At 43.5% G+C, this 27,457-nt stretch overlaps 1 protein-coding gene across 1 annotated transcript in view; it reads left to right on the top strand.

Moving 5' to 3' along the window:
* The first annotated feature begins 19,088 nt into the window (after positions 1–19,088).
* Positions 19,089–27,457, top strand: part of LOC131285874 (protein O-mannosyl-transferase Tmtc3) — a 99,583-nt gene continuing 91,214 nt past the window's right edge. The window contains 1 exon segment of the mRNA XM_058314728.1: positions 19,089–19,274. Within this exon segment, the coding sequence (XP_058170711.1) occupies positions 19,089–19,274 (186 nt within the window).

Raw genomic sequence — 27,457 nt, 5'->3', positions numbered from 1 at the left:
AGTCCAACACTTTTTACCTTATTCTTGCAATTTTCCACTGAATCTATTTATGTTTATCTTCACTTTTATTTTCTAATTTCTTTTTTATTTATTTCTTTGTTACCATATTCCCTATTAAGAGATAAGATTAATCGGTCCTATTTTCCGTTCTATGATTATTGCTTTTTTTGTCATTGAAATTTCCTGGAATGGAAAAATTTAAATATGATGGAAAAAATGCATGTAAAATCTAAAATGATTGTAATCTATCTAGAGTATTGCAAGTTTAAAGGGAAGCTAAATCTGAAAGTGAAAGGCGATGATGACTCCTTAGGAAAAGTTTTCATCCTTTCTTCTATGAAGGATGTAGTATTCATTGCCAACTACAGCATGAGAATTGTTAATTATTTTTGCTGGAGGTAAGACAGAACCCGGAGTTCTGCAAAGCTGCAGATCGATACGAAATAAACGGTATCAACTCTGGAACGACGAATTACTGCGATGCAAAAATGGGAATGGGAAACTTCTCAACAAAAGCCACTCTCAAAACCCCCTGAGTGGGAATGCATGTTGAGGATTCAAAGTCCAATTAGGAGGGAAAAAAGGGAATGCTACCCTAACTCTCAGCAGTTTTCCTTTGCCTTAGCAGGTGGTTGCAGAATCCTAGGTTGGCAGGGGTTGCTTCGTTTTCTTGCCATTTTCCCCCTGTGGAAAAGATAACTCTATTGCGTTCGATTTCGACCCTCCATGCCGAGGGTGGGTAACGATGTAATTAATATCACCATCCTCCCGTGTCACGAGTCGAAGCGTCCTTTATTCACGCATGCAGGAATAGTCTCGATAAACTGAACTCAATGCGTTCCCCTATGCCTTTAACTGCAGGAGTAATTGGTGTCGAAAGGAAGAGGGGAGAAGATCCTGCACAGAATGACTTCAATTTTCACTTTTCCCTTCACCCATCGACGCCAAGGGCACGTGGTGTGAATCCCTCAACGGCATCGGACAAAGACATCCTCACCCTAAACGAACCGAAAGGACCAAACATTCTTTTCAACTCTCCCTCGAGAAGGGTGTGTGTGTGTGTGCGAGTGTGTGTTTGCTGATCCTGCCAATGTCATTGTTCGCCCGGGACGCCTTGTTGCGCCCGTCGCCGTCTGGATCGCGCTCGGCCGGTCGGTCGGTTTCACTTTTGATAATGATGCGTTTTCGGTAATATTTATGCTGCGTAGGGTGACGTGCGGGACCGTGCGCGTGGTTTTTACTTTCTCGGCGGGCGAAGAAGGACATCCGGCGCCATCGAGCGAACCGAATGGAGTGAGAATGACCTCGCGTTCGGTCGCGCGAAAGGGGAAATCGCCGGTCGACACGATCGCACTCGTGCAAGGTGCGCACTGGGATGTGAATTTGGAGGAGAAATGCTGTCAGTTTTGATTTGGCTGAGGAAAATGTATTTGAATTGAATGTGAATTAGAAATAGGCAGTCTTACATATTTTCTGATACGTGAAAACAGCTGCATTTGAATTTGTTTATTTTTACAAAGCATAATTTTCTTTTGCTTGCTTGATTTTTCAAGATTTTCTAGTTGTCGTCTTAAAAAAGACAATACTTTTTAATTTAAAACATCACCTAAGGTCCATTAAATTTGTCTGAGACCTCGCACCTTAAAAAATTGCATATCCTTAACACTTTAGACGATGCTAGATTTGCATAACCCACATGCAACAGCTGTCAGCATAGCATCAATTCTGTCTGGAGACAAAAACTGCCAGCATTATCAGCACAGATTCACGATGGCGCATGTCCCTGCCGAATCGGTGTGCACTTCCCGACGAGTCCACGAGCTCGGGACGAGTCCTTCACGTCCCAACGGAGGCCGGGCAACAAAAAGATCGGTCATGTGATACCGAGCGCCTCAGTCTGTCGGTCACTTTACTCGCGAGCGGAAGTCTCAGTTGTTTGTTCTCCGTACGCCTGATGCTGGGCCAGCAAAGGTCCTGGCCGTCCCGTTCATCGTCAGCGGTTGCAAATTTAAACAAGCGTTCCCGTCGCGTTTTTTCCAACTGACGCAACAGCAGGTGAAGTGTCACAGACCGCATCGAGTGTATTGTAGCGTGCTCGAAATACGTTGCACGCTGTTTGAATTTTTATCTGCACACGTTGCACGCTGCTCGATTTTTTGTTCGAGCAGCGTGGAACGCAGCATAAAAGCATAAGCCAAGGTGGTGAATGTGAGGCATGTTTTGTGTATGTGAAAGAGGCGAAAGAAGCTACTCGAGCCAACCAACCTGTTTTATGCGTGTGGTGGTGCATGCTCAACCCGGTCCGCGGAGATTTGAACTGGTCGTCGTTTTCATGCTGCACGACCACCAGAAAGCGAGACATAAACGTCGAGAGAGAAGAAAACAAGAACTTGCTCCGTGTACGTGACGGGCAGTCTGATCAAATGACAGACGGACCGTGAAGCTTCTGGCACCTACAGTGGCCAAGGAGGATTCTTATAACGAAAAACATGTGAACCCTACCGTCGCAGGTGAAAAGTGGTAATTGAGTTTAATTCGTTGCCGGTGATTGTAATCGAATTGCGAAGTGGAAGACAACCGATCGGTGTCCTGGAGGCCGACGTCGACGTGTGGCAAACTGGTTTCCGTGCCGTTCGCACCTTTCCTGACCAGCGAAAGTTGTACCGTCTGTGTCGCAAAGTTCGAATCAGGCAGCCTTCGACATTCGTCCATCGCTGGTATCGTCTTCTAAGGGACGTGAAATTGCCAGAACGTTTGGCTGCCGACTGTAGAAGTGTGAAAATCGGTCCAATTCATCCTCCAAACATGTCCGAAACAAGTGGTTTCATGGGAGTGCCGTGAAGGTTTTCTGTCAAAACAAGTTTTGTTTAGAGCGAGACAACAAGTGCAAACTGCTCTTGCAGTGTGCAATCAAAGTTAATGTAACTGAACGTAAATGTAGTTGATAGTTATTATGATTTTGCGTAAATACTCTACTGCATTGAAAACTATCCAACGCCTCGAAAAGTGTCTCAATTTATGTTCCCTTTTCTTTTCTTGCTTCCATCCCCAGTCTTGCTGTGATGGTATGTCGTATTTTCACTACTCTTTTCTCTTTCCTCCGCCCTACAACACAACCTTAAAGGGCACCACGGACGCACCGTGCAGAAACAAGCTAGTCCGCATGGCAAGAATATTGCCCATGTTTTCTTCTCTGTGAAAACGCCATGCGTATATTTTGACACTTCGCTCACAGTTTCTCTTCTCGGAACGCCAGCAGACTGCTTTTTCGAGCAGTGTAGGTCACGACGCAGTATTATGTAGCGTAGCATAACGGTACGTTTCGAGCTGTATCTTCGAGTTTTCGGAGAACTGTCGCGTGTCAGATCGAGAATGGAACGAGAAAAATCTCCCGACAACGAGATTGGGCGAAGTGAAAAGCATTCGTTATCACTGTTTCTAGAACTATTTCACGGAGTCTGGAATGTTTAGAAAATCTTTCAACCGAGCATTAAGAAAACTAATCATACGATTGTTGAATTAAGGAATGCGAATCTTTTCTCATTCCATCAACAAATGTCCTGAAGTTCGGGCGACCACAAAATTTATAACATTCTTTATCCTCTCCCACAGATGAACCACCTTTCGTGGCAGAGTTTTCTTCGACGTCGTAGTTGAACAGTGTGTTAGAGTTTAGATCTTTTAAGCATAGAAATTTTTAGCAAAATTAGCAACATACATCCATAAAAGTAAGGGCCGTGTCCAGTTTAGAGTTTAGCCGCATCACAATCACGCGAAAGCTTGCGAGAAAATCCCATCCACCCGTTCTAGGCGTGATGAAATTATGTTCCTTGTGAAGAAATGCGTGATAAAAGTGTGTTACTAGCGCGGTCGTAGGGCTACCCGGAGGGCTTTTTTAAATCGTTGTGTAGTGTCCGTAAATGTGCTTGTGTATGTAGTTAATGTGCGGGTATGGCGAAAGTGGGATGGTGATTTCTGTTTTCGCATAAACATCGGTAAAAAGCATTGAAAAGAAAGTTTCCTTTACTCCGGTTATGTTGTACGCAGTGATGTTGGTGAAGGGCTGATGTGTTGATATTGTTTGTTGATAAGGAGTATGAGCATGTGTGCTTGAAATTATTGCATTGTTAGAAAACTTCGTGCAGTGTTTGTGTCGAAATAAGATCGAGACCAACGGGAGCAGTAACGATCTGTAAGTAATTAGTTAAGTGAAGAATTTTCTCGTTTTTCTTTGCAATTATTACTTCCATGCGGAAAAGCGTTTGTTCTTCTGATTTCTTCAAATGCAATTAGTTAAATGTGAGTGAAACGATGGTGGATTTATAAGATGGTGTCAAAACAAGAAAGAGTGCTACTGATGTTAAGCTTAAATATGAAATAAGTTAGACAGATACTTCCGATTTGATTAAAGAATGATGCAGGGCACTGAGAAAATTTTCCAACCAATGCCATCGTTTGACAGGGTTTTCCTTCAATGAAAGCAGGGTAAAACAGTGGAAAAATTATATCACTCCCAAGAGAATCTGCTTCTCATCTCCATACGGGACACCCCACGACAGTGTCCTTTGAATGTCCTTCCACTGTCGGAAGGTGGTTTGGAAGATGGTACGGGCGGAAAATCCCACCGCTGTGCCCCTGATGCTGTGGGTGTTCATGTGACAATGGGAAAACTTCCAACAAAAACTCTTCGTCTTCCTTTTGCTAAGCTGCGTGACATTTCATAACATGAAATGGGATTGGTTTCTGTCAAAAGCGAGCGGTCCTTTCATCGGCCAGTCGAAATGTTCGTGGTTGAATCAGTGTGTCGTCCCGGTGACCCGGTGAAATTCGGTTCGCTCGAGTAAGCCTTTCAGCCACCAGCTGGTCAGCGGACCCTTCCGGAGCCCGGACGGTCGAGTGTCGATGGAATAATTAATCGAATTCATTTGGTTCCCTCCAGCTCGGACGCGGGGAAACGCGGAACGAAGGGCACGGACCCGGGATGGCCGCAAGAACCGAAGACGAGGACTGATTTACGACGACTGATAGGACTTATTACTGTAATAAATATTTCACCAGTCGTCCTGCCGGCCCTCGCCGGGCCCTTCCCCCCCCCCCCCCCCCTCCCGGCCTCCCGAAAAAAGGACTCTCAACCTCGGCGCTCCCGTGGACGCGTTTGCGGTTTTGCTTGCTCCGGAGGAGTGTGTCTTAATTAGATCGGATTTATCGAGACCATTAGCAGCAGCAAGAGCAGACCGCTGGTGGTTTTCGGTAGGGCGCTCGGCAGTGGGCCCATAATTTCTGCGTGTGTAGGTGCCACCATTAGCGGTGCCCCAATGTGAGGGAAATTTTATTGATTTTCCCGAGCCCGGCAGGCCATTTGGTCGATCCGTGGGGTGAGGTGTTTAAATACAGCTACCGATATGATTGCCGTGGTGCAACGATGATTGGATGGAATAGGTTAAAAATGTCAAACATGCCATACATCAAACGAGTTCAAAGAGCCCAGTTGGTTTTGATTTCGAAATATCAATTGATTTCCAGCTGGGGGTTTTCCTATGAAATAGAGGGTTGAACAAATAATAATAGTACAAAATTTATGTTAAGGATGTCAAACATATGAGGATATTAAAATAAATTGGCCTATGAACAAGAAACAAGGAATTTTGATTTCCGATTGATGGCTTTTATGCAAGTCAAAGGACACAACCACATTTAATTCGAGCAGTTTCTACAAGAAAGTGAGCCATTTCGAATGTAGAAATATGCTTTATCCAATGAACATCAGCTAGAATTAATTGACAACATTAGACAAATTTAAAAAACAAATTACAAAAAACAAACATTAACCTGGAGGAGTTTACAACTTCTTTTGAGACATTCCAACTTTCTAAAACAAGACGCAACAATTTTGTCATACGTTTGTGAACGTATTTTACAAAAAGATCTTGATAAATCCAAACTACAATTTATCATAACTATCAATTATCTAAATGAGATGAAAGAGTGCCGTTCACATAACATAACACTTAGAATAGAAGTTCTGGTTCGCGGAAAGCAGCATCAATAAGGATCAAGTATTGTCATCTTTCAATTATCAGCGTCAGTTACATAAACCCTGAAGCAATAGGTACTTCCTGAAGGTACGGAATTCATTTCATATAAATACAACTAAACTACAGCCCGATTAAACGAATTTTGAATCTCTGACGTACAACATTTTATCTTTAGCTTTATTCTGTGTACCGAAAAATCGATCCGTATGTAATCAAAAATGAAGCAAAAGTAATGCTCCCGGACGATGATCGATGGCTGCTGACGGTTCTAACATGGCGTAACGGAACGATTGCTGCCTCCAGTGGCAGTCAAACGTCAAGCACAAATCGTATACATTTTGCAAAACGCGGGATAAAAGCCATGTCTGCAGTTGAAGTGCAGAAGCGGCTGCCCGAAATGGAAAAACTGACACATCGCTGAAATTTGGGAATACCCTCTAACGTGATGATGAACGTCGAAAGAGTTCAAAGCTGTTCGAAACGAAACAGAAAGTAAGTTGAACGCTGAAAACAGACTGGATGTCTAAAATTAAATGAGTATCGTTCAACGAACTAGAATGAAACGTTTGTTTTTAAAATATGTTCGAGCTACAATAAAATTAGGATTAAAATTGTTTACACAACGTTTATGAATCGAACCATTTTCCTCCACCATGGATGGCATGCGGGAGTAATAAAATGGTTAAAGAAGTGGCACAAAGCACATTTCCACTCACCTCTAGCTAGGCTTCGTTACGATTTCCATGCCCTTGCGTTCGGGAGAAAAACTACCAGTTAGAGAAAATGCCGAACCGGGCTGGAATGCTTCTTGTAATGTTTCTTTATATTTTAAAGCAATTTCATGCCCTGAATCTTTCCAATTTATTCGACAACCGAGCGACTGAATGCAAAGACGTTGTAACAAGGCGTGGAAAACCGGAATGTTCCGGTTCGTAACGGTGAAGGGTTTCCGATTCGATAGGTGCTTGAATGGTAATGGCGAATGCCACGAAGGACCCGGAGCGCTGGAAGTCAGACTTCAGACTGCTTATCGAAGTACCTTTAAAGCACCACAATTTCATACCCGACCGTGAACTAGAGCGCCCGGGTGGAAAACTCTTTCGCGTGCGCGTACGAAGATGAAACGAAATTTTCCTTTTATTGGGAATTCGTTCGTGGCACAAAGCCGCCGCCAGATCAAAGCCGAGTGCTGGGAAATGGGACCGAGGTTCCATAAGTCGCGCTTTTTCGACAGTTTTGAACCCATTTGGGTGTTTGAAGCCAGAAAAGGCGGGTTGGTGAGAGTTTTAGTAAACGGAAATCTGTAACTAACGTACGTTGAAGCGTGGTTAGGATAATTATCCAGGGAAGGCCCTAGAACTGATCGTTGAAACAAGTGGAAAAGCATTTCGAAATAGGACTTTTAATTATTTCAAAACAAGGTGTTCCTTCATTCTATTATGGTGTATTTCTATGGATATTTTTTACAGCACAGTTTTTACAAATTAGCTTATATGCTTTTGACGTTCAATTGGAACCTTATGTCTTATCTATGTTAAAAATAAACTCGCTTTAACACGCGACTTGTTGGACATTCATGTAGCCGTTGCTTTTGTTTTGTGTTGGTCTCTATTTAACAAAAACCGGAGTAAACTCATTCCTCGGCCGATGTGAACTTCTTGTTCTAATGTTTTAACATTGGACTACACGAAAATGGACGTTTCGACAGAATCGAATCGTGTCCGCGGCATCACCCCGAGCCATGCAAGAGGAAAAACTTCCGGCTCATGCGTCCCCATAAACACGGCGCTTCTTTTCAGGGAAAATGTTGCAAAGTTATCAAATAGACTCGGTGTCGTTCTTTCCTCCGTAATGGAGGTTGTTTTTCTTACTTCTGCTGAAACCTTCGACAGCGTTCGGGAATTTCCCATGTAGGCATGAAGGAGCACGGTTTTTTTTTCTCATCCAGGTGGTTTTTCTCTTCAGTCTCGGATCGTCCTGTCGAACTTGTTCCGCAAACTCCATCGATAGCTCCCGGCAGTTGCTGGAGAAAGTTATGTTCGTTTTTTTTTAAACCAAATCAAAAACTCTATCCTACCGTGTCGCTCTGTGTGTGGGAAATGATATTGTGACGAGTATCGGAAAGCAACAACGCATTGGAAGAAACAGGAATCAAAAGTAACAGTCAGTCGCCCTTTCTCTTTGAGCGGCCGGCCGTTGAAGGAAATGAATTTCCTATCTAAACACAGCGGCGAGCGCGGGAGGCCGGGAAAGAGTGCGAAAATTTAATATAACTTTCGTGTAACTGAAAAATAACAATGAAATTGTGATGGGATTCCAACACGGCACCGGCACAAAATGTTCGCCGGCCTTATCGGATGTTTTTCCGAGCCAAAAGTTTCGCTTTCTTTTTGCTTTTCCTTTACCGGCTAAACTGCTGACTTGTTCGAAGGTCAACAAATGGAGGAGTTGACTTCTTCGGTGTTCGCCTTCCTTCTTCGTTTTAGGGTTTCAACAGTTTTTGTTGCTGCTATCGTTTGGTGGTTGAGGATGTTAATGATATGATAGTTTTGAAAAGGTTAAAGAGCCACATGAACTCACCACCTACTCTTGGAAAATTAAGATAATTTTCAAACTATTACCAACACGTCGCTTCTTCTGGCTCCATGCTACTTTATTACACCGTCTCTGATAGAAGTTTACATGGAAACGCTCCGCAGTTGCAGCAGTTGTTTAATTACAATTAAATTCCGGCAATGTTTCGGCCGCGGCAGGCAATTCGTGCAGAATAATTGATGCTAATTTGTTGGTTTCGGTGTTTAAACCTTTTTTTTCGGTTAAACATTTACCGGCCCCTCGCCACTATTGATGCTGTACTGGTTTAAATACATTTCACATTTGCCACCCATCGGTGGGCTGCCTTTGCACTTGATTGGCTTTTAATTAGGTCAGCATTTATTTGGAACGTCCCGCACCGTCCGAGAAAACCCGGAGTTTATTTAATTTATTAAAGCACCTGCCCCGCACCCGACTGCGGAATGGAACTGTGGTAGTGTAACATTAATGATGGATTTCATGACTAAACAGCGACGCACAGGTCAACTGTCAAATGGGTATTTTGAAATTCGAATTAAATTACATCCAATGCGGAAAGCGAGCGCCACTGTGTTTTCCAATAAAATTAGTTTGCATTCTCTCTCTCGGAAACGTTCCGGAAGACGCCTTTCCGGGCGCGTGGACGAGACGGCGGGGAAAAGAAAATCTCATTCACAATTCGCGTAAAGACGAATGGAAGATAAAAATAACTTCTAGACATCCATTTGCTCGCGAGCCGGCCGATGGGAATGTATTAATCAAATGGATTCATTTCAAACCGTGACTGGAAACGATCAATCATTCTGCCCAATTTCGACTGGCGGAGTTCGGCGACCCGTCTTAGAAGAAAGGGGACGGGCGCGGCGTAGAGGCTGTAGGGAAAATAATTTGGCATCCGGTGGTCGGTGGAGCGGTCGCTTCCATTAGCGATATTGGTGGCGGCAGCGCAAAAAAGCTTCTTCGACGGACCAATACGGTAACTGCTCGTGCCATGTCTGCATGCTATAAGACGGTAAAAAGCGCACAAAAAGCCTAACAAAAATGCTGGCCATAAGATGGCAATGAAAAGATTTCCATCTGGAGAAAGAACTAGAAGGTAGTTTAGAACATATCAAATTACTAGTACAACAATGTTTAAGAATGTATATTAAAACTATAAGCGTTTAATGTGCGAAACATTAATAAATGTGAGTTGGGAACAATCAAGTAGACATTGAAATATTATAGAGGAGAATATAAAAAGAAGTGACGAGCAGCAGCAGAAGAGTTGAATTCAGAGAGTGGAAGGATAAGGCTGTATGTTATAAGAAGTATCTAGAGAAGAACTAATATATAGAAAACCTTACATAAATCAACATGAGTGAAATGAAGTAGGCATAACATATTGGAATCATTTTTTTATTCCAATACATGTTTCATTATTTAACATTGCACGATGTTGTAATTGAATTTGAAACCAACCAAATAGCAAAAAACCAGTTTTTGGAGTGCCACAGTATCTATTCTACAATTTTAATAAGTCAAACCTTATGTAGATTTAAATTCAAACTTGTTTTGTGTACTTGATGGAGGCCAAATTTTCATTTTCAACGTATGGAAAAGATGTTTTGAATAGCATTGCTCCTTCAAAGGATCCATAAATGCTAAATATGCAACGATAAAGTAAACTACCCCTTGGAGAATTCTAAAACTCCTCAGCATAATAGCTGAAAGCGAGTGAAGCTTTTCAACAGCCTTTTTCTTTATGGAACCATTCGGGCGGCACGTACATCCGCTGCCGGTTCCACTTCCCGCGGGAGCATAAATATTATTGCTTGCTCATAAATGATTATTACTTCGCCGAACTCGACGCGGGAGCAGAAAATTCACGTGAATTAATGCGCCGTTCCGATGCAAAAATCATTCACCTTTCGATCGATTTTCTTCCACCTTGGGGCCATCTCAGGTGGCATGTGGGTAACTTTGGCCCGCTTTTTCTTCGCTTCTTGTCGATGGCTTCGACTACTCCGACAAGGCTTCTTGGAAAACCAAGGGTAGACAAAAGTTTTTCCACCGCCCCCACCCCCATCGTTGTACATGCGGCAGTGGGAAAAACTTTCCCACATCGACGCAAGCAAGCAGAACACTTTTGCTTCATCAGCTGGGAAGAAGACAAAACAGGACCCGTTCCTGCGAGATTGAGGAAGTTTTTGCTTCTTTATCTTGCTCTCTCTTTCTTTCTCCCTTACACTCACACACACACGATCGCGCTGGCGTACATTCTAATGAGCCAGGCTCACGGTTTCCACCTCCACGGGTTTGTTTTCTTGTGCGGTTGCATTCAAGATGATTCCTTTCCCGTCCTTTTGTGTTTCGGCAACAATCTCTTTGGTTTCAATCTCTCGTGACTCTGCAACGGGTGTCGGCTACAAGCTGGGCCCAACCACGGCGAGGTGTTGACGTGACTTTCCAGTCAGTTTGACGAGCAATCCCCGGGCTATCCCATGCCTGGGCCAAGACAAACAGGCCCAACCTAGCTCGAAGGACACCGCGCGGTTGACCTAGTGCAGGCTAGCTAACTTTTCCCCGCCATTGTGTCACCGTGTGGGGAAGGAAAAGTTTGTCAAGACGCGCCCACACGAACCTGAACCTTCTCCTTGTCTCGTCCTCGTCGTTGACGCTCGCTACCGACGATTTCCGGGGATTTTCGCTAATAAGTCGCAAAGTCCGCCCAACGATGTGCGAGAAAATTAATTCAATACCTTTCCGGGGGGGTGGGAGAGTGAAGGCTAGCGCAGGGATGTGCCCACGTGTGTATATGGGACTGCGTTAACGAGCGTATAAGACATTGGCTCAAATCGGCGGACCGGACGGAGGATACTTCGAAATAGCTTAAAGCGCTATAAGCCTCATCTGCATCGCGCGCGCCGTGTCCTTGAGCAAACGGTCGAGCATTTTCTTTCGCATGCGTCTCGTCCTCTATTGTGGTGAAAAACCTTCCCCCCCTTACCTGCGCCCCCCACCGTTGGAACTTCTTATCTTCATCATCTCGGAAAACATCTTACCGGAGTGCATTATACAATGGATTATTCATAATTTTGCCCGCCTTCTGGGCTTTTGAGACTGTGCCGATGACGGCGATGATGATGATGATGATGATGATGATGATGATGAGCTTGTTCGCTTCGAGCTCGATGGTATGGCACCTTTCTTTGGTTTCGTGGCTGGATTATGCATACTGGAAGGTTATTTTAATAATGATATGCTTGCTTTACCGCGAGCCTTCGCCTTCGCCTTTGCGATTGTTGGAGGAATAAAGGCGGGGAGACTATCTTGTGGTTGTCAGTATGTTCGTATGGGTGTGCATGGTTGGAAGCTGCGAAGTGCAGTGCCTCAAGGGTCCAAGTGCAACGATGGAGTATTGAGGTTAACTTCGGAGCTATACGATAGAACCTATAGTTGGTGGCGAAATTAATTTTATTGCAACATCCTTCAAGCAACAATGAAAACAGCTCGATTGTTATTTTATTAAAGATTTTCGCTTGTTTTCATTTTTATCGCAGAGTGTAAAACAAATCGGGATTGTGGCAACGTGTTAACACTAGAATACATTGCTTTGGAAACTTGCCCAAATGCTTTTTAGGGGTCATTTTGATCCCTATTTTTAAAACGCTATAATTTCACTAACGACGAAAAACTAAAAACGTCAAAAGATAGTTAACAAATCTTTACTTTTATAAATCTCAGTTTCAAAGTCCCGTGATGAGATTAGGCAATAAACCCTACCATTTATACAGTGCACGTGAAGCATGCTTTTTACAATCTGACTCTAAGTGGAAACGGGACTCGAACACGGGTTTACCAAGAGCGAAGCCGTAGTCTTGCCGAGGAACCATAGTACAAGTTAGAAATAGTGAGGAAATATCGCTACTTGAATGGCAAACGTAGATTTTGAAGAAAAATGTTATATCGTACTATAAAAGATTTTCCCTATCGGGATTCGAACACCAAACCTCTGATACAAGGCTCGAGCACCACTACCAGTATACCAGTTGTACGAATTGATTGCATAGGGAAAATATAGGTATATATGGCTTGAATAAATTGAACTACCAAGCTTTTAATTTAATAATGGTTATGATAATTTGAAATCTATGTATCAAAACATGATCGGATTTGAAAAATTACATTAAATATCTAAAAAAAATCATGGAAAAAAATTTTACAGCCGTCAACAAAAAAGTTTTTCTCAACCTAGATTCGAACTCCGATCCTCCGGAACAACACCCATGCACTTAGCCCCCTAGACTATTGATGAAAGAAAATTTCCGCGTGATATCACAGCTACTGATATGTCTGTAGGCAATCTGAATGTAGCATAGAAAATGAACCAAGGATAAAAACTTCAGTCACATTTTTCCTCCCCGAGCTTCGCCGGGGCTTCGAGCTAGTATACTATAAAGTAACAGTTTACGGCATTGCAATTTTTATAAAAATAGTGAAGTTATAGCGTTTCATAACTAGGGGTCAAAATGACCCCTAAAAAGCATTCTAGGGATAGTCAAGTTGGTTCTCGAAACAAGTTGGTGGTCGAACAGAAAAATCTGAAAATTTAATTTTAGATGTAGCTTTGGATTTTAAGAAAAGCCTTTTTTTGTAAAAATATTCAGCCGTTTTCGAGATAATAAAATCGAAAACTGCATTGGGGTCAAAATGACTCTAATTTGAATTCCAGTGTTAAAGCCTTCAACGCGCAAAAAGTCAAATCTAGTTTTCAGATTATTGAGGATATCTTCATCCTAAGATTTAAACAAAATGTCGTTTCAGAACATTTAACAATTACAATCAGTTGGGAAAACAAAAGCGTATACAAAGGATAACACTCGAAAAAACGCCTTTAAAATCCGTAAAGTGAACGTATTACTGGCAAAGAGAATGATAAAAGAAAGCGTTATGGGAAACTCCTAGACGATCCCAGTTAACTAGAACCGATTGTCTTGGTTCCATTCAATTTAAATTGCACTTGCTTTAAGTCAAGTAAAGGCCCCGCAATAACCTCCTTGATCCTTTTCGCAGGCGAAGAGCAGCCAGCTGAAGTTGATCCCGCTCGAATGGGGTGTCCGTAAGTCACGAAGCACGTGCGTTTAAGTGGTGATATAAACGAAACGAACAGTTTCGGGGCGCTTCCGGTAGGCCATAAAGCGATTGGACGGCACAGGGCGGCGGGAAAGCTACTTTTCGTTTTCGGCCTGCAGATTTTTGCCAACTGACCTCGGCCGGATCCCGTGCGCTTGGCGGCCTGACTGCAATGAACATCATCAATCTGCTGAGGGTTCATTTTTTTTCTTGTCGGTGCTCTTTGCGAAACCATTTTTTATTCGTCCAGTCCAGAGTTACTATTTATGGTCGACGTTGCGTATATAATTCTGTTTCTGTTTTGTTTTTCGTTTCGGCTTTTTTTCTTCTTCGTGCAATCAGTAACGGAAGTCCTTGCGCTGGAGGGCGCCCTTCACAAACTTTACGAACGCAGCAAATTCATCTTCCGCGACCCAAAATTTACTGCCGGCCGTCTGGAGCCACGGTCGTCGGCTTCAAGTACGGTCCATTTAATTTTTTTCGATGCCTTTTCGCTGGTTTTTATTTCCCCTCTCCCTTGCCTACTCTCTCCTTCGTGCGCGGAATGAACGATTTTCCCAGCCTCCAGGCGTTTGCCTTTACGACAGTACGGGTGAGGCTTAATTCGGTTGGATGTCGGTTGGAGGCACAAATTTGGGTGAAATAGACAGCGGCAAAAGTGAAAATTCGACCACCAGCCACCCGAGCCCGTCCGACGGTCCGACGAAAATTAGCCTCGAAATGTGTCGAGTTGGTTATCAATGAGATGAAAATTCGCTGTGAAACGGGGGGAAAAAAAGCCGACCTCCTCGGTTCGATGCGGATGTGCGCCCGGTTCGCGGATGGAGTGGACCTCTTATGATGTTTGGTCCAGTTGGCGGTTTTACTTGAGTGCTTCCTTTTTCCATTTTGTACTTCTATTTCTTCCTCTTGACCATCCGCTTTCCAGGAGGACGTGACTGGTCAAAGGCTTCCGCTTTACGGGGCAAAAATGTGTGTGTGTGTGTGCTCCTTTACCACACCTCTTGCAGCCACTCACGCGTTCCGGTCACGCATTTCGAGGCCCCAGACTTCGTGACTCCCGTTTTGTGACGTCAGGACTTTTTTATTCCGTTTCCGTATTCCGTCGAGGAATAAAAAGGAAAAACGGTAACGCATTTTTTATCATTCGAAAATTTTTCACCGGGCCATCCGAATCCGAACCGTCCTCCTAGAGGAGTGTTGGGCCTGTTGCTGCACGCGTTCACTTCGTTCACCTTTTGAACGCGAGTATTTCCGCCCAACCTGAAGCGAAAAGGCTGGAAAGGCTGGAAAGGCTGGCCCAGGCGGTGGCACTTAAAATTCAGCACGACATCGCGGTGCTAAATTTCATCTTTGCTTTCCCGATGCCATTCATTTTAAATGCCGCTGGCAGTTTGGGACGCGTTTTCCACCGCCCTGTTCAGTTCCTTTCTCCTCCGCTTTTCTACCGTTCGCCACGTTCGCTTGCTTCCTTTTGCTCCAAAAGTTAACTTTCGATCCATTCGTTCGTCGCGGGTGTTGTCGGTTTTGTGGGGTTTTTCTTTTTTGCAAGCCACCCACTTGTACACCCTCGTCTCAACAATTGTCTCCACACTCTTAGCCTCAGGGTGGTTGAGAAAAACCGCTCCGAAAATGACGTACATCCGCGCTGAAAGAGGGAACGTTTTTGCAAGAAAGAAAGAAGAAAAAAAAGCCAAAAGACAGGGAAAAACTTGCCCGGAAAAGCAGACCAGTGAACCGGCACAGCTGTCGGCTTCCGCTTACGTTCTGGCGCACGCGGGCGCGAAGCAAAATGACCTTGGCGGTGGTCCGGCAGGTTTCTCGGGAAAACTCGGGACAGTTAGCGGTGCCATCGTTTCCAAGAAACGGACAACGGTGAGGATTCGTTTTTGATTATGCATTATCACTTGAGAGGCTTTTTCGTGGAGTTTCTGTACCGGACGATTTAACTTTAGCTTGAAATAAATTTCGAGAAACCATTTTTCACCAACATTTGTGGGTTGCGTACATGATCCGATCAGTGATTAGAAAACATAGAAATAGGAAGAAAATAGCGAAACTCCAAGAACAAAATTATTACAAGGCTTCATTACAATTTCTCAAAAGTGGTTGGACACTTCAAAGTCGATTAATGAATTTAAGTAGTTTGTTCTTATGAATCTTTGGAAGACTTTCATTCATGCGAATTCCTAATGAAAGAATTCAGGAATTCATCCTCTAAATGTTAGCTAAGGTAAAAACAATCAATGAAGTTCTGGTGAACTGGGATTTTATTTCTTATTTTAGATCAATAGTCAATCTGTCAAACGTTTTTACAAACGGAATAAAGGAAGGGAGACGCATCTAAAGCAGAAAATAACTTTGATCTATCTTTTGCAGGAACATTTGCCTTGAAAATATAGATTTAACGACAAGTTTGTGATATTTGTGGAAAGGAACATGCTTTTTTCGTTGGAAATAATTTGCAAACAAATTTTGTGTCCATGTGTTCCTTTGACTTTGTTCCCAGAAAAACACGCCCAAGTCTTTAAAATTGAGGTTCTCTGGTATTTTCACTCTCCAAACACTTCCACTCTCTCTTTCTCTCTCTCGTTAGGAAACATACCAACTTACGCCGGTCTACTGGGAAAATTTTCTACCCCCTTTGGGATGGAAACCCAGTACGCCTCGCCTTGTACGCGTGTTGTTGTTTGCCCTCGTCCATGACCGTGACGAGCGGTGTTGAAATTGTTCTACAATGTCTTTCCTCCTCCAACAGGGGGGTCCGTGTTCCTTCTCAAGAAAAGCCACAAAACCGTGCGCATGCAGCTGAACGCTGTCGAAGGCGATGTTATTCTCGGGTTCAGCGGAATTTGTACAACTTCATTTACAAGCTAGTACCCCAAAAAGTGTTACGGCACTTGTTGGAGCCAGTCTTACGAGGGTGCGTCCGTGTGTACGTGCGTGTGTGTGTGTTACAGTTCCGTTGACACCGAGCTGCTGGGCTTCAAATATCAAACGGAAGCACCTGAAGCGAAAGGTGAAGCATGTTGACGGGAATGTGCCACAAAAGGCATTCATAACTTTAATCGGCTCACGTTACGGAACGTGAATCTTTCCCCGGTCGTGGATTTGCGCGGATGTGCTGAATGTGCGTGCAATTCAATAATAAAAATCCCAGCTGCCACCTAGCACTCCGCATCTGCTCCACTGTAAAGTTGAAGCCGTGAAGCCGCTCGCCCGGAAGATTGAAATCCTTCAAATGATGTCGTTTTGTAGCAACGCTAGGGACTTGTTCCGACACGCGGAACGTAGGTAACATTTACCTTTCATGAAAAGCGGAAACCGGGTATGCGGAGCGTTCTTTTCTCCAACAGAATTTTCATGGGAAATTTGAGGATAATGAATGAAGATGATGAAACAGATGAAAAGAAAAAAAGGGAAACATTCAAAGAGGTTTAATTTTATTTCGGGGAACCAGCTTCTAGGATACAACATGAGAGTCCATGTCAAATTGTAATTGGATGTCATTTTATACGTCTGCAAATTTTGCTACGCAAAAACTTTTACCAATCATCGCATTATTAATCTTGTAAAATATATGTGTAGTAACAAGCAGAACGCCTGTTTACGTTTTAGGATTAGGAGCTTGGCTGTTTAGAGCAAGTTGTCTAAACTATAAGACAGTTCATTGTGATCTTTTTATCAGTAACTCTGTTTTCTTTCGTCGTTAGCTTTATGTCAGTGTGCGTAATAAGGATTCCGGGATGGGAAATAATTTGTAATCTTTCTCTTTTTCGTAAGCTCCCGCGTTGGTTTGACGTAAAGATTCTTTTCTTGTCTTCATGCAAAGTAAACACTTTATGTCAAAATAAAGGTCACGTAATACAAAAATGTATTTGCATAATTCCTTCAATCGAAATTTTTGGTGTAAAGTATTTACATTAATTTCTTTTTAGCACAATAATTTCAAAATGGTTGAGAATGATCTGTAAATTGATTATTACATTTAAAATCACGATACTATTTTTGAAAAATATAATTAGGAATAGAAATGTGTAAGATATTTAAATGAAAATGTATAGGTTTTTGTAAATTTAGCAAATACCCCTTTACGTATTGAAGGTGAATATTTTTTTCCATCCAGTATGATTTATGCGTGCACTCGTTTCAGTGTCCTATGAACGGTTGTACGGACTATGTATGTCTTTTAAGTTCCGCAAGCAGACGCATGAAACACCCGGCTTATGCTTTCCACAGTAATGTTCAACATCTTTCGCGAAAACTTGCAGCAAAGTAACGGTGGCTTTCGAAGGCACAACCTTCGTGCACATGCACATGAATAAAAGGACTCTCTTCGGCATTGGTTTACCACGTTGTCCCGGCAGCAAGAACCGCAATCTTGGGCAAAGGGTTTCTTTCGTGAAACTTCCATTGAAAAAGTGAGCAAAGATCCCATGAGGTTGCATGAACTCGTTTTCTCTTTTGCTTGAAGTGAGAAAAAAACGAAACCACAAGACCCAACGAAGAAGCACTGGGTCTTCGAGGACTTGGAGGGTAGTTTGTGCCGAAATTATTCCTACCCTCCTATGCGGAGGTTCTCATTGTCTTCAAGATGCCGTACACCGCCGGTACACTGCTCAGCGAAGAAAGTTTTGACCGGAAAGCGTGGGCTGGCGTGGCTTGTGGGTTCGTTTTAAGTGGCAAAGAGAGCGCACGAGAGCCCCTGGATCGGGGGCCGAAAAATGTTTCCCATAGTTTAGATTAGAAGATTTTGCCGTCCAAAAGTCGCGGTTTGCCTTTAAAAATGAATAAGTCTGTGGATTTTAGTTAGCTTTTTCTGATTCACTAAACCATCCATCCGCCGTCGAAGTTTCCAAAGCCTGGAAAAAGATAACGCCCAAGCCCGAGCCGGCACGTCGCCATGTTGTCAAATTTCAATCTCGCTAAAATACGACACCCTGCAAAAAAGACGCCAGAAAGTTTGGCCGCGTCGCTGCTGATGAGCAGCGCAAGCATAGAACGTTTTTCGTGAGACTTTTCAGGAAACAAAAAAAAAGCTTTCGCTAAAATCTTCGCTAATCCTATCCATCTTTTCTGTCCGTCTATCTTTCGCTCCGCAGATGCCGTCTTTGTTGGAAGTGTAGCGGATAAAATCCGTCAACAGGAGGACTTCAGCCAGGGAAACAAAGTGTCCTTTCGCGGTAACGGGACAAACCAACACTCTCGCAACTCGGTGTTGCAATTTTCTTCCCATTACGCCGATGCCTTCGCCAAGCCGGTGATCTTAAGCCAGGGCTAAGATCAACCGAGCGCTTCAAAAAAAAAAAGCGCACGGAGAAAAAGGAGCGAAAAACAGCGGAAGGGAAAATCACGGCGAGAAAAATGGCCTCCCATCATCTGTACGGTGCGCTGATCGCGCTGGTGTGCGTGCTGTGCTACCACAACAGTCTCAACTGTGGCTTCGTGTTCGACGACATCAGCGCCATCAAGGAAAATCGCGACCTGCGGCCACACTCGTCCATCAAGAACGTGTTTCTCAACGACTTCTGGGGAACGCCGATGCACAAGGTAAGAAGAAGGTTGCTCGATAAATCTATTTTTCACTTGTATTTGTCTGCGGGTCTCGAAGGGCTGTTGTTTGCATCTCTATTTCATTCGTCCGAGCCCGAGATTCCCACTTCCCGCACAACAATCTCGGGGATAGCCTTGGGAAAACCATCCCGAAAAGCACTGCCTCCTTCGAATGCCACTCGGTTTACATACACTCACACCTCAATTTACGGACCGATTGCGCACTAAATTATTGGGGTCATCAAATTGGAAATTCATGCCAACCTAGAAACCCCCAACCCGGCCACCCGAAAAAGGGACACCGCCCCTTTTGGAGACGGCAAAGGGAGCAAATGTGTAAATAGGATTGCGTCGACCTAGCTATCGATCGTTCGTGCGACTTTACAACCTTCCCTAGAGTAACGGGTCCGGTGTAGGTACGGTGTACTATGAAGATGGACGTGTGTGTTTTGCTGCTTTACAGCCAAAAGGGGAGCGGCCCCTTCGGTGGGTCGCTTTATGGTGTCACTTTGTAATGCACGTAAAATCGAGCCGTTTTCTTCGGCTTTATCAGCTCTCTTAAAGTAAAATTACACTAGAGATTGATCGTTGCTTGTTGAAGGGAATTGACGGAGCAGTATGTATGTTCGAGTAAAATGTGAAATAATATACATTCTATTTTATTTAAACCATGAAGATTGGTTGACAAATTGTTTCGTTAATATAAATGTTGTTCTCGCACAAATATTCGACCAACTTGACGACAGCAGATGTCGTCGAAAAAATAAAAACCTAACGTAGGAAAAATAAAATTGCACCCCAAAAACAACATAACATTTTTCCTCCCGGGACAACACCGGACGGGTGGACTATTACGGTGCCGTCCAGCCGCACGCAAACCGATCCCGAAAAACAACAGCGAGGAAGCGGGAAAAATCGAATGGAACGAGTACAATCGGTTAAATATTCTGCATCCGTTTTCCCAGTGGGCTCGCCCACAGTGGATCCCTCTTTTTTCCCCGTTGCTTTGGGGCGCGGCCGGGCATGTGTGTGTGTATGTATGTATGTACAGACGGTAGGCATAATAATAAAGCCGCCCGGTTTTTGCCCGCCAAGGGGGAACCCGAAGCCAGTCGCAAGCCAGTCCGAAATAGGTTTAACATCCATTATTCATAACGTATATTTCGAACCTCGAGGAAGGGATGAAATCGAGCCAGCAGTCCTGTGCCGAAGCGATCGCCAGCACGTCCGCGTGGGTTTTTCCCAGAACGCACAGGGCGGGCCATTTATTCCAGTGGTCGGCAATGGCAGGTCCAAGGAGTATAATTTTTCGACATTTTTTAAAATTTGATAATATTCTAGCCAGCTGAGAATGTCTGTTAAGAAAAAGACTTCCACTTTCAATTATTACATTTCACTTTTGTTCTTGGTTGATTTATATCATACAGAGTTTGCCACCCACTGTATTGAAACGCTTCGTGTTCCATGCTTATATTGAAAAAGCGTCGATTTTCAAAAGGAAGTTCGTTTTAGTTTTATAAATTCCCACTTAATCCTTCTAGTTGTTGATTATCGGCTCTGGTTCTATGTTTTCATAATAATCTTTACTTTTTTTAACATGCTCTAACGCTCTATGTATAAAGCTTCAATCATTAAAGTAACCGGTAGGAACACCAGAAATTATAAATAAAACCGAGATTCGTTTCAACTCCCTCAAAAACAGCCCCTCAAAACACGATCATTAAAAGTTTACCGGAGTAATATATCAAGCTTCATGTTTGTCTCTTTTCTGCCTCGTCGACTGGTTTTCCACTGGAGTTTTGCCGCACCACTCCCGCCCCACTATGGGCTATAAATATTTCGGAAAGATCACTTATTCATGGCTATCGATTCTACCCCAATTAATTAGAATTATGCTGAAAACTTTAGCTTATATGAGGGGCCTCCGGCTTTCCTCTCCGGCGATCCCCGGAGTGTTTGTGGAAAAGCCCGGCCTTATCTGCGAGCCAGAAGGAAAAGCGTAGGTGGCACTTTTTGTTCATTCGTCTGGAGTTTTCAACTGGTCGAATGGTCTAGGAGGTGGGTTTTCTTTCTCGTCTTCGAGTTTTTTTTTCTGTCTCAATTGTTCTGAAGAGGGTTTTTCCTATCATTTTCTATTTTCGGCGTTTCTGTTTTTTTCATGGATTGATCCACAGGCTGCTGATTGCCGTCAAATCGATTGGTTTTGATTGTCGTTGTCGTCAGTGGTGTGTATCCGGGGTTTTTATCCCAGTGGGTAATCAAAATCGGGACATTGAGGAATTTTTTCAAACGAATTTTCGATTTGATGCTTACTTCTGTTTGATTCATTATCCTGTTTTTTATGTAACATCAGAGCGCTTTTTGGAAAAACTTTAAAGAAAGGTTTGGAAATGTTATCCTTGCTAAACTTAAGGAAAGTTATTGGTATGTGTCAAACAAGGTCAAGTTTACGGTTTTAATTACTTTACTAATCATGTTAATCGATTGGTTGCTTTTAACTTCACACCATTAACACATTTCATAAAATTAATCAATCCAGCGCAGATCAGAGGTTCTTTCTACATTTAGATGAAACATTATGCTATCATCAATTATACCCTCCCCATGTATGCGTTGTGTGTATAACGAATTATTTGACAATTGTGTCAGAACAATTCATCGTAACGATGTGCGTGTGACAAATCACTCCCCATTACGCGCCAAAAACGGGCCGGGGGGAGGGGCTGTCCTTGTTTAAAGTCTTACCGCAAGGGATTATTTTTCCCTGTCTTTGCTCCTTTCCATCTCTTCAAGCGCAAAGAGATAACATCCCGAGACGGGGAATCGAACGAAACAGCGCGTTACGTAAGCTGCATGCATAAGTAAAAAAGTAAATGACGGAGAAATATTACTTCGCACGCCGCGGGAAAAAAACCCCTGCCCGAAAAAGCCGACGGGTGCTTTAATGCGTCGCGTTGCCATGCCGTTGTCTGCCCCGTGTGCTTATCACATTAAATCCCAAGCACATCGCAACATCTTTCCTTCCCTGCGCCGCCACCTTTGCTTTCCATTCCCGTGCTCTTCCCACGGCAGGTAACGATTTCCCGGAAAAGGGCCCCGGTAAGTGACACATGGTTGTGACATGTTTCCAAAGGTGTGTCCTGTGTTGCTTTATTTCTTTTCCGGGTTTTCCCGTTCCCGTTTCTCCTCCCACTGTTGGGAAAGCAGGTGGGAAATGCTTCCGCGTGATCTCTCCGTGAACATCCACGTGCCGGGCCTATCGCGGGCGTACACTTTTCCAAGGAAAAACGCCGTTCAGCAAATGGAATGGTTCGAAAGGGATCCGAACACGAAAGGAGAGCACCGAACAGCACTCCATACAGTATATTAAAAGATATGTCCTTCGCTACGTGCGCCGTTTCCGATGTGTTTGCAGACGAATGGTTTTAAAAGCCGTTTCGATTCCGCCAGACGCCTCCCGGTTGCCGTGAAAGCTTTTCCCCTCAAACGGTCTGTGACCATTTTTCTCCCGAACTGTACTTTATTTTCTTACTTCTAACTTCCATTTATTGGTACCTCATCTCAGTCAACCGAAAAACGTAATCATTCCGCGGTAGAGATGTTTTTCCCTATTTTCCCGCACGCAGTACACATCATATCGCGTCCTGGCGGGGGTCATAGGTCGTGCGCGAGAGAACATTTTAACGAAATATAATCTTTTCGTCAAAACTCTCTCTCCCTGTATCTGTTTTTCTATGCCTAAACATTTTCGTTTAGTTACTCGTGGGTTGGATTTTCGTTTCAGAGCAGCTTCTCCCATCTTTTCCCTTCATTTGTACGCTGTTTGGTTGTGTTTGTTGTCGTTTGCGTTTATGCTACTGCACGAGCGTGGTTTGTCGTTCCCGAAGTACGCCGTAAGTTTTCCTGTTAAACAGAAAATTGATGGAAATGGAAGGCGACGCACAACGCCACGCTAGCGCGATATTTTCACCGGTACAAAGTTTTGTACACGTGTACGTGTACTCCTATTTTCCGACGCCACCACGGGTCCCGGGCGCGGATGTCAAGGTGTTTTTCCAACGTTCCATCATGTTTCGTTATGTTGGAGAGATGTGTTTTTCTTTTTCGTCTCTTCTTCCAAAGCGCCTAGATTGATGGTGCCACCGTTGAGTGAATGAAATACATTTCCTTTTCTGGAAACCGAGGGCTTCGAGGCCGAAAGCATGTGTGTCGTGAATGTCGCTTGCGGCACAAAATGAGATTGATAAAAATTCGATTTCGTTCGCTACTGTGTCAAGTTACGTGGGAAATGATATCATAGGGGTTTTTTTTATTCTTCCAAACGATGACAACTTCACTTAGTTTGAAATATTGTATCGGTATAGAAATATTTAAGGAATATTGAATTGCGAGGATTCTGCAAGTCAAATAGTTAGAGGTTGTCCACATTTTTTTTTTTTTTTGTGAGAAAAGGCCGACGCCATCCATCGTGTTGCCGCTTGCAACAAAGTGATGAATTTGCAAAACATGAAAGCAAATTGAAATCATGTACGTCCTTCCACATCAACGTATCGTGACAGGTTCACTCTCATTTTGTTCGGAAAAGAAAAGCGTCGGTGAAAAAAACGTGTTCCATCAGCACATACACTCTTGTCCGCGCAAGGCCTCCATCGCGTGAAGACGCATATTTGTTTTCGCTCCGCAAATTTCTGCCGAGTACGGTGCTTCGGCTCGTGGAAAAATCGCAAGACTCACAGCGATTTCCACACGCCTGTCGGAAGCGTTTCTTACCCGGGCCCGGGTTGTGTTGTGTTGACAGCCGAAAAACTCATCCCCTTGGGCGACTGACAGGGTGGCAAGGTTTCAACCTGGCCCGAAGGCAGAAGGAAGCCACCTTGGCTTGGCGATGGATTGTGAAAATTGACGGAATCAATTTCGTCATCGATGAAAAATGTGCAGCGCGCGCGCGGCTGATGAAGATTTAATCAGGTGGTGCTTCCGCACGCACGCATTTTGCGTGATGGATCGCAACCGAAGCCGAAGGGAGGACCGGTGGTGGAAGGGATTTGTTGTTGGTGCTGTAGGCGTTGGTTGATGTGTTTATGCCATCTCCTCTCGCCCGCGGATGCCCGCGATTCGATTAAGGATATTCGATATGGTACGATGATTACTGGAAAATGTCTTTCAATTTAGCATTACCGGTGAAGTGAGGCGTAAAATCCACGGCGCATTTGCCCCCGGGGGGGAAGCGGGGGACTGCGTGCCAAGATGATATTAGATGAATGATTTTTCCGAAGATGAGGTTTTCTTTGCCGCAGCTGATTGCGGGCATGTTGTTCTTTTCGTTTGGCATCCTCCCGTCCGGATATTATACCAATCGTTTCGTTTTCCTGATGAAATCTTCTACATCCTTTCTTTGAAGATGTTCAATTATTTATACGTTGGTTTACCAAAAGTGGCGTTTGTTATGTTTTGGAACCCTGGACTATTGAATTTACATCTTATGGTTTAGGAATTATCTTGTAAATAACTTTTTTTTTTCTACTTTGAAACCAGCATTTTTCTCTCTCATGAAAACACATTTCGTAATTTATTTTTTTATTATTTTTTACTTATTTATTTATAATTTATTATGGTCAGCAATTATCCTGGAAATAAATTATGTTTTTCTACTTTGAAACCTGTATTTTTCTCTCTCATCAAAACACATTTCATAATGCTTGCTAAACCTAAGAACTCGTTGACTCTTTTCGTTGTTTCCGTTCGTTCGATTTCTTGTTTTCCTTTTGCATCGCCCTAATGAGGATAATACTGCGATACATTGATTTTTATGCTCCCGTCTCATCATCGGCATGCTCAATTTGTGAGCATCGGGGAAAGTGGGCAAAAGTTTGCGCATGAAACCGGGAAAGCATGATGTGGGAAGGAGCGTGAATATTTCCGCTCATTCTCGACCCTTGGAAGAAATCTGAAGGTTTTCCGCGTTGGGGCATTTTTTGCCGTGTCAGCTTGAGCTGGCCTTGGTGGAAAACTGGTTCAGATTCATTAGCGAGAAGCCGAAGCGTCGGTGCGTTGCTGGCTACTTTGCGCTCTCCAGTCCGGTCCGGGATGGTGCTCGGAGGGTGGAAAGTATTAACCATTCATGGGATCAGTTTAGTACCAAGCAAAGGTAGGGGGGGGGGGAAGCCCACGCCGATGGAAACGCGATGGTTTACGCGAAGCGTCGATTCTTGTGGTTCTTTTCCGCCCAAGTAAGATTCCCCCACGATGAGGGTGGGCATTTCCGTGGAAGAAACTATAAAAATAAATTGGTTTATAGGTTCACCGGATCGCCCTGCTATTGGGAAAAATGGTGCTGCGCGTTTTAATGCCTTTAAGAAAAGGAGAAGAGTCTTAAAACGGGGCGTGCTTTAAAATTAAATGCGAATAAGAACCAACCGAACCAACCAGTCGTACACCAGCCGCAACTCATCGGTAAGCCACATTTTTTGGTGCAGGGGGGGGGGAATTTTATTACCGCAAAGTTTTTACCTCCCCCAACTTTCCCTCCCGCCGATGGAAATATTTCAAACCTTATCTGCCGGAAAGTTGATAGGCACACCTAGGGTGTTGGAAAACCCCAAGATAAGCGCTCCACCTCCCCCCGAGAGCTGGTCAGAGCAGGAAAATTGCCAGCAATTACCGCTGAGCCGAGTAGAAACACGCTTGACCCGATATCGGAGGTCAAGAAAAACGTTTCCTTAGGCGCGTAAACAAAAACAAAACTCGGCATGCAACGAATCCACTTAGGCACGACACTTTGAAGTCCATGCCGGGGGGGATGGGGATTACTTAAAGGCGTGAGGGGTTCCGTGCGGTACTTAATCCCCGTGGCCTCGGGCGCTCGGCATGAGTATGGGTTCCCTCGTAAGTGGGAGGGTAAATATCGGCGTGTGTCAAGCGTGGGTCACGCGAAAAACTTGAAAAGCCTGACCATTACCGGGCGACGATACGGATCGCACCTCAGTAAGTACATTGTAATGCGAAGCCATTTCAGGGTGGAGGAAAAAGTTTGAACACCCACCTGAGGGGTTGAAAATCACGTCCAGTTATTTTAGAAATACCCTCCGGATATGCGAGTGGAAGAAAACCCTGTGACTGATGTTTGACGGCAAACATTTCATATTAGTTACGTTGTTTTACTTTCTGGCCAATTATTTCATTTAAAGATGAATGTTTATGCTTTTAAATCGAGCTTGGAAAACCTTTAAATCAGGGATGTCAAACATGCGGCCCGCGGGCCACATGCGGCCCGCAAGACCATTGGGTGCGGCCCGCGACCCCTTTGAAACATTACATCGAAAGTTTGGATCCTTGAGTATTGGCTTATAGCAATTACCAAAATATTTAATGTAATTTTTTTCACGAACTGCGAATTGCAAGAGAACTGAACGAATGTCAATTTAAACTATTTCAATAAGAAAGTGATATGCAACTTTGCAGCAAAGGTTTTACACAGATTTTTCTAGACAAGTGGATAAATAGTGTTTATAGAAAACAAACGTTTCTATACTACAAGACCATTCCAAACAAAATAACAAATGCGGAGCAATAAGTTAGCTATTGTAATAACAATACCTTTACTTTTCTAAAATCATTAACAAAATACACAATAGTGTTGAACTGCAACATATATTTCAATAAACTTGATTTGAATTCGTTAAAATTTGGAAAATTATTGAGCAACAAACCCTCTCTTTTACTCAAAATTTATAAATTTTATAAGAAGTAATATAATATGAAAAAATGTGAAAATGTAAAACATGATTGACTGTTAAGATAAAACCACATTGATAAGAACATATTTTCATCACTCCAATCAATTATATGGTTTGGCCCGCGAGCCTATTTTGGGAGAAAATGCGGCCCGCGAACCTATTTTGGGAGGAAATGCGGCCCGCAAGGTGAAACGAGTTTGACATCACTGCTTTAAATGCAATGTTCAGGACCTGTATTGCATATTGTGCAGCAGTATTAATATTTTCTAAGTGTAATACGTTGTGAAATGGGTATTTTTATTTCACTTTTGCAAGATTGACATGTTTAATATGTTTTACTAATCGTGTAATGTAATTGCATCTACACTCCTTTTGCGTAGTATAGACTACTTTAGAAGATTCTTTACTTCATTTCGCCAATACTGACCTACAATTTATTATTAC

Source organism: Anopheles ziemanni, chromosome 3, assembly GCF_943734765.1.
Source record: "Anopheles ziemanni chromosome 3, idAnoZiCoDA_A2_x.2, whole genome shotgun sequence".
Classification (NCBI taxonomy): Eukaryota; Metazoa; Arthropoda; class Insecta; order Diptera; family Culicidae; genus Anopheles; species Anopheles ziemanni.
This window is presented reverse-complemented; position numbering and strand designations above follow the sequence as displayed.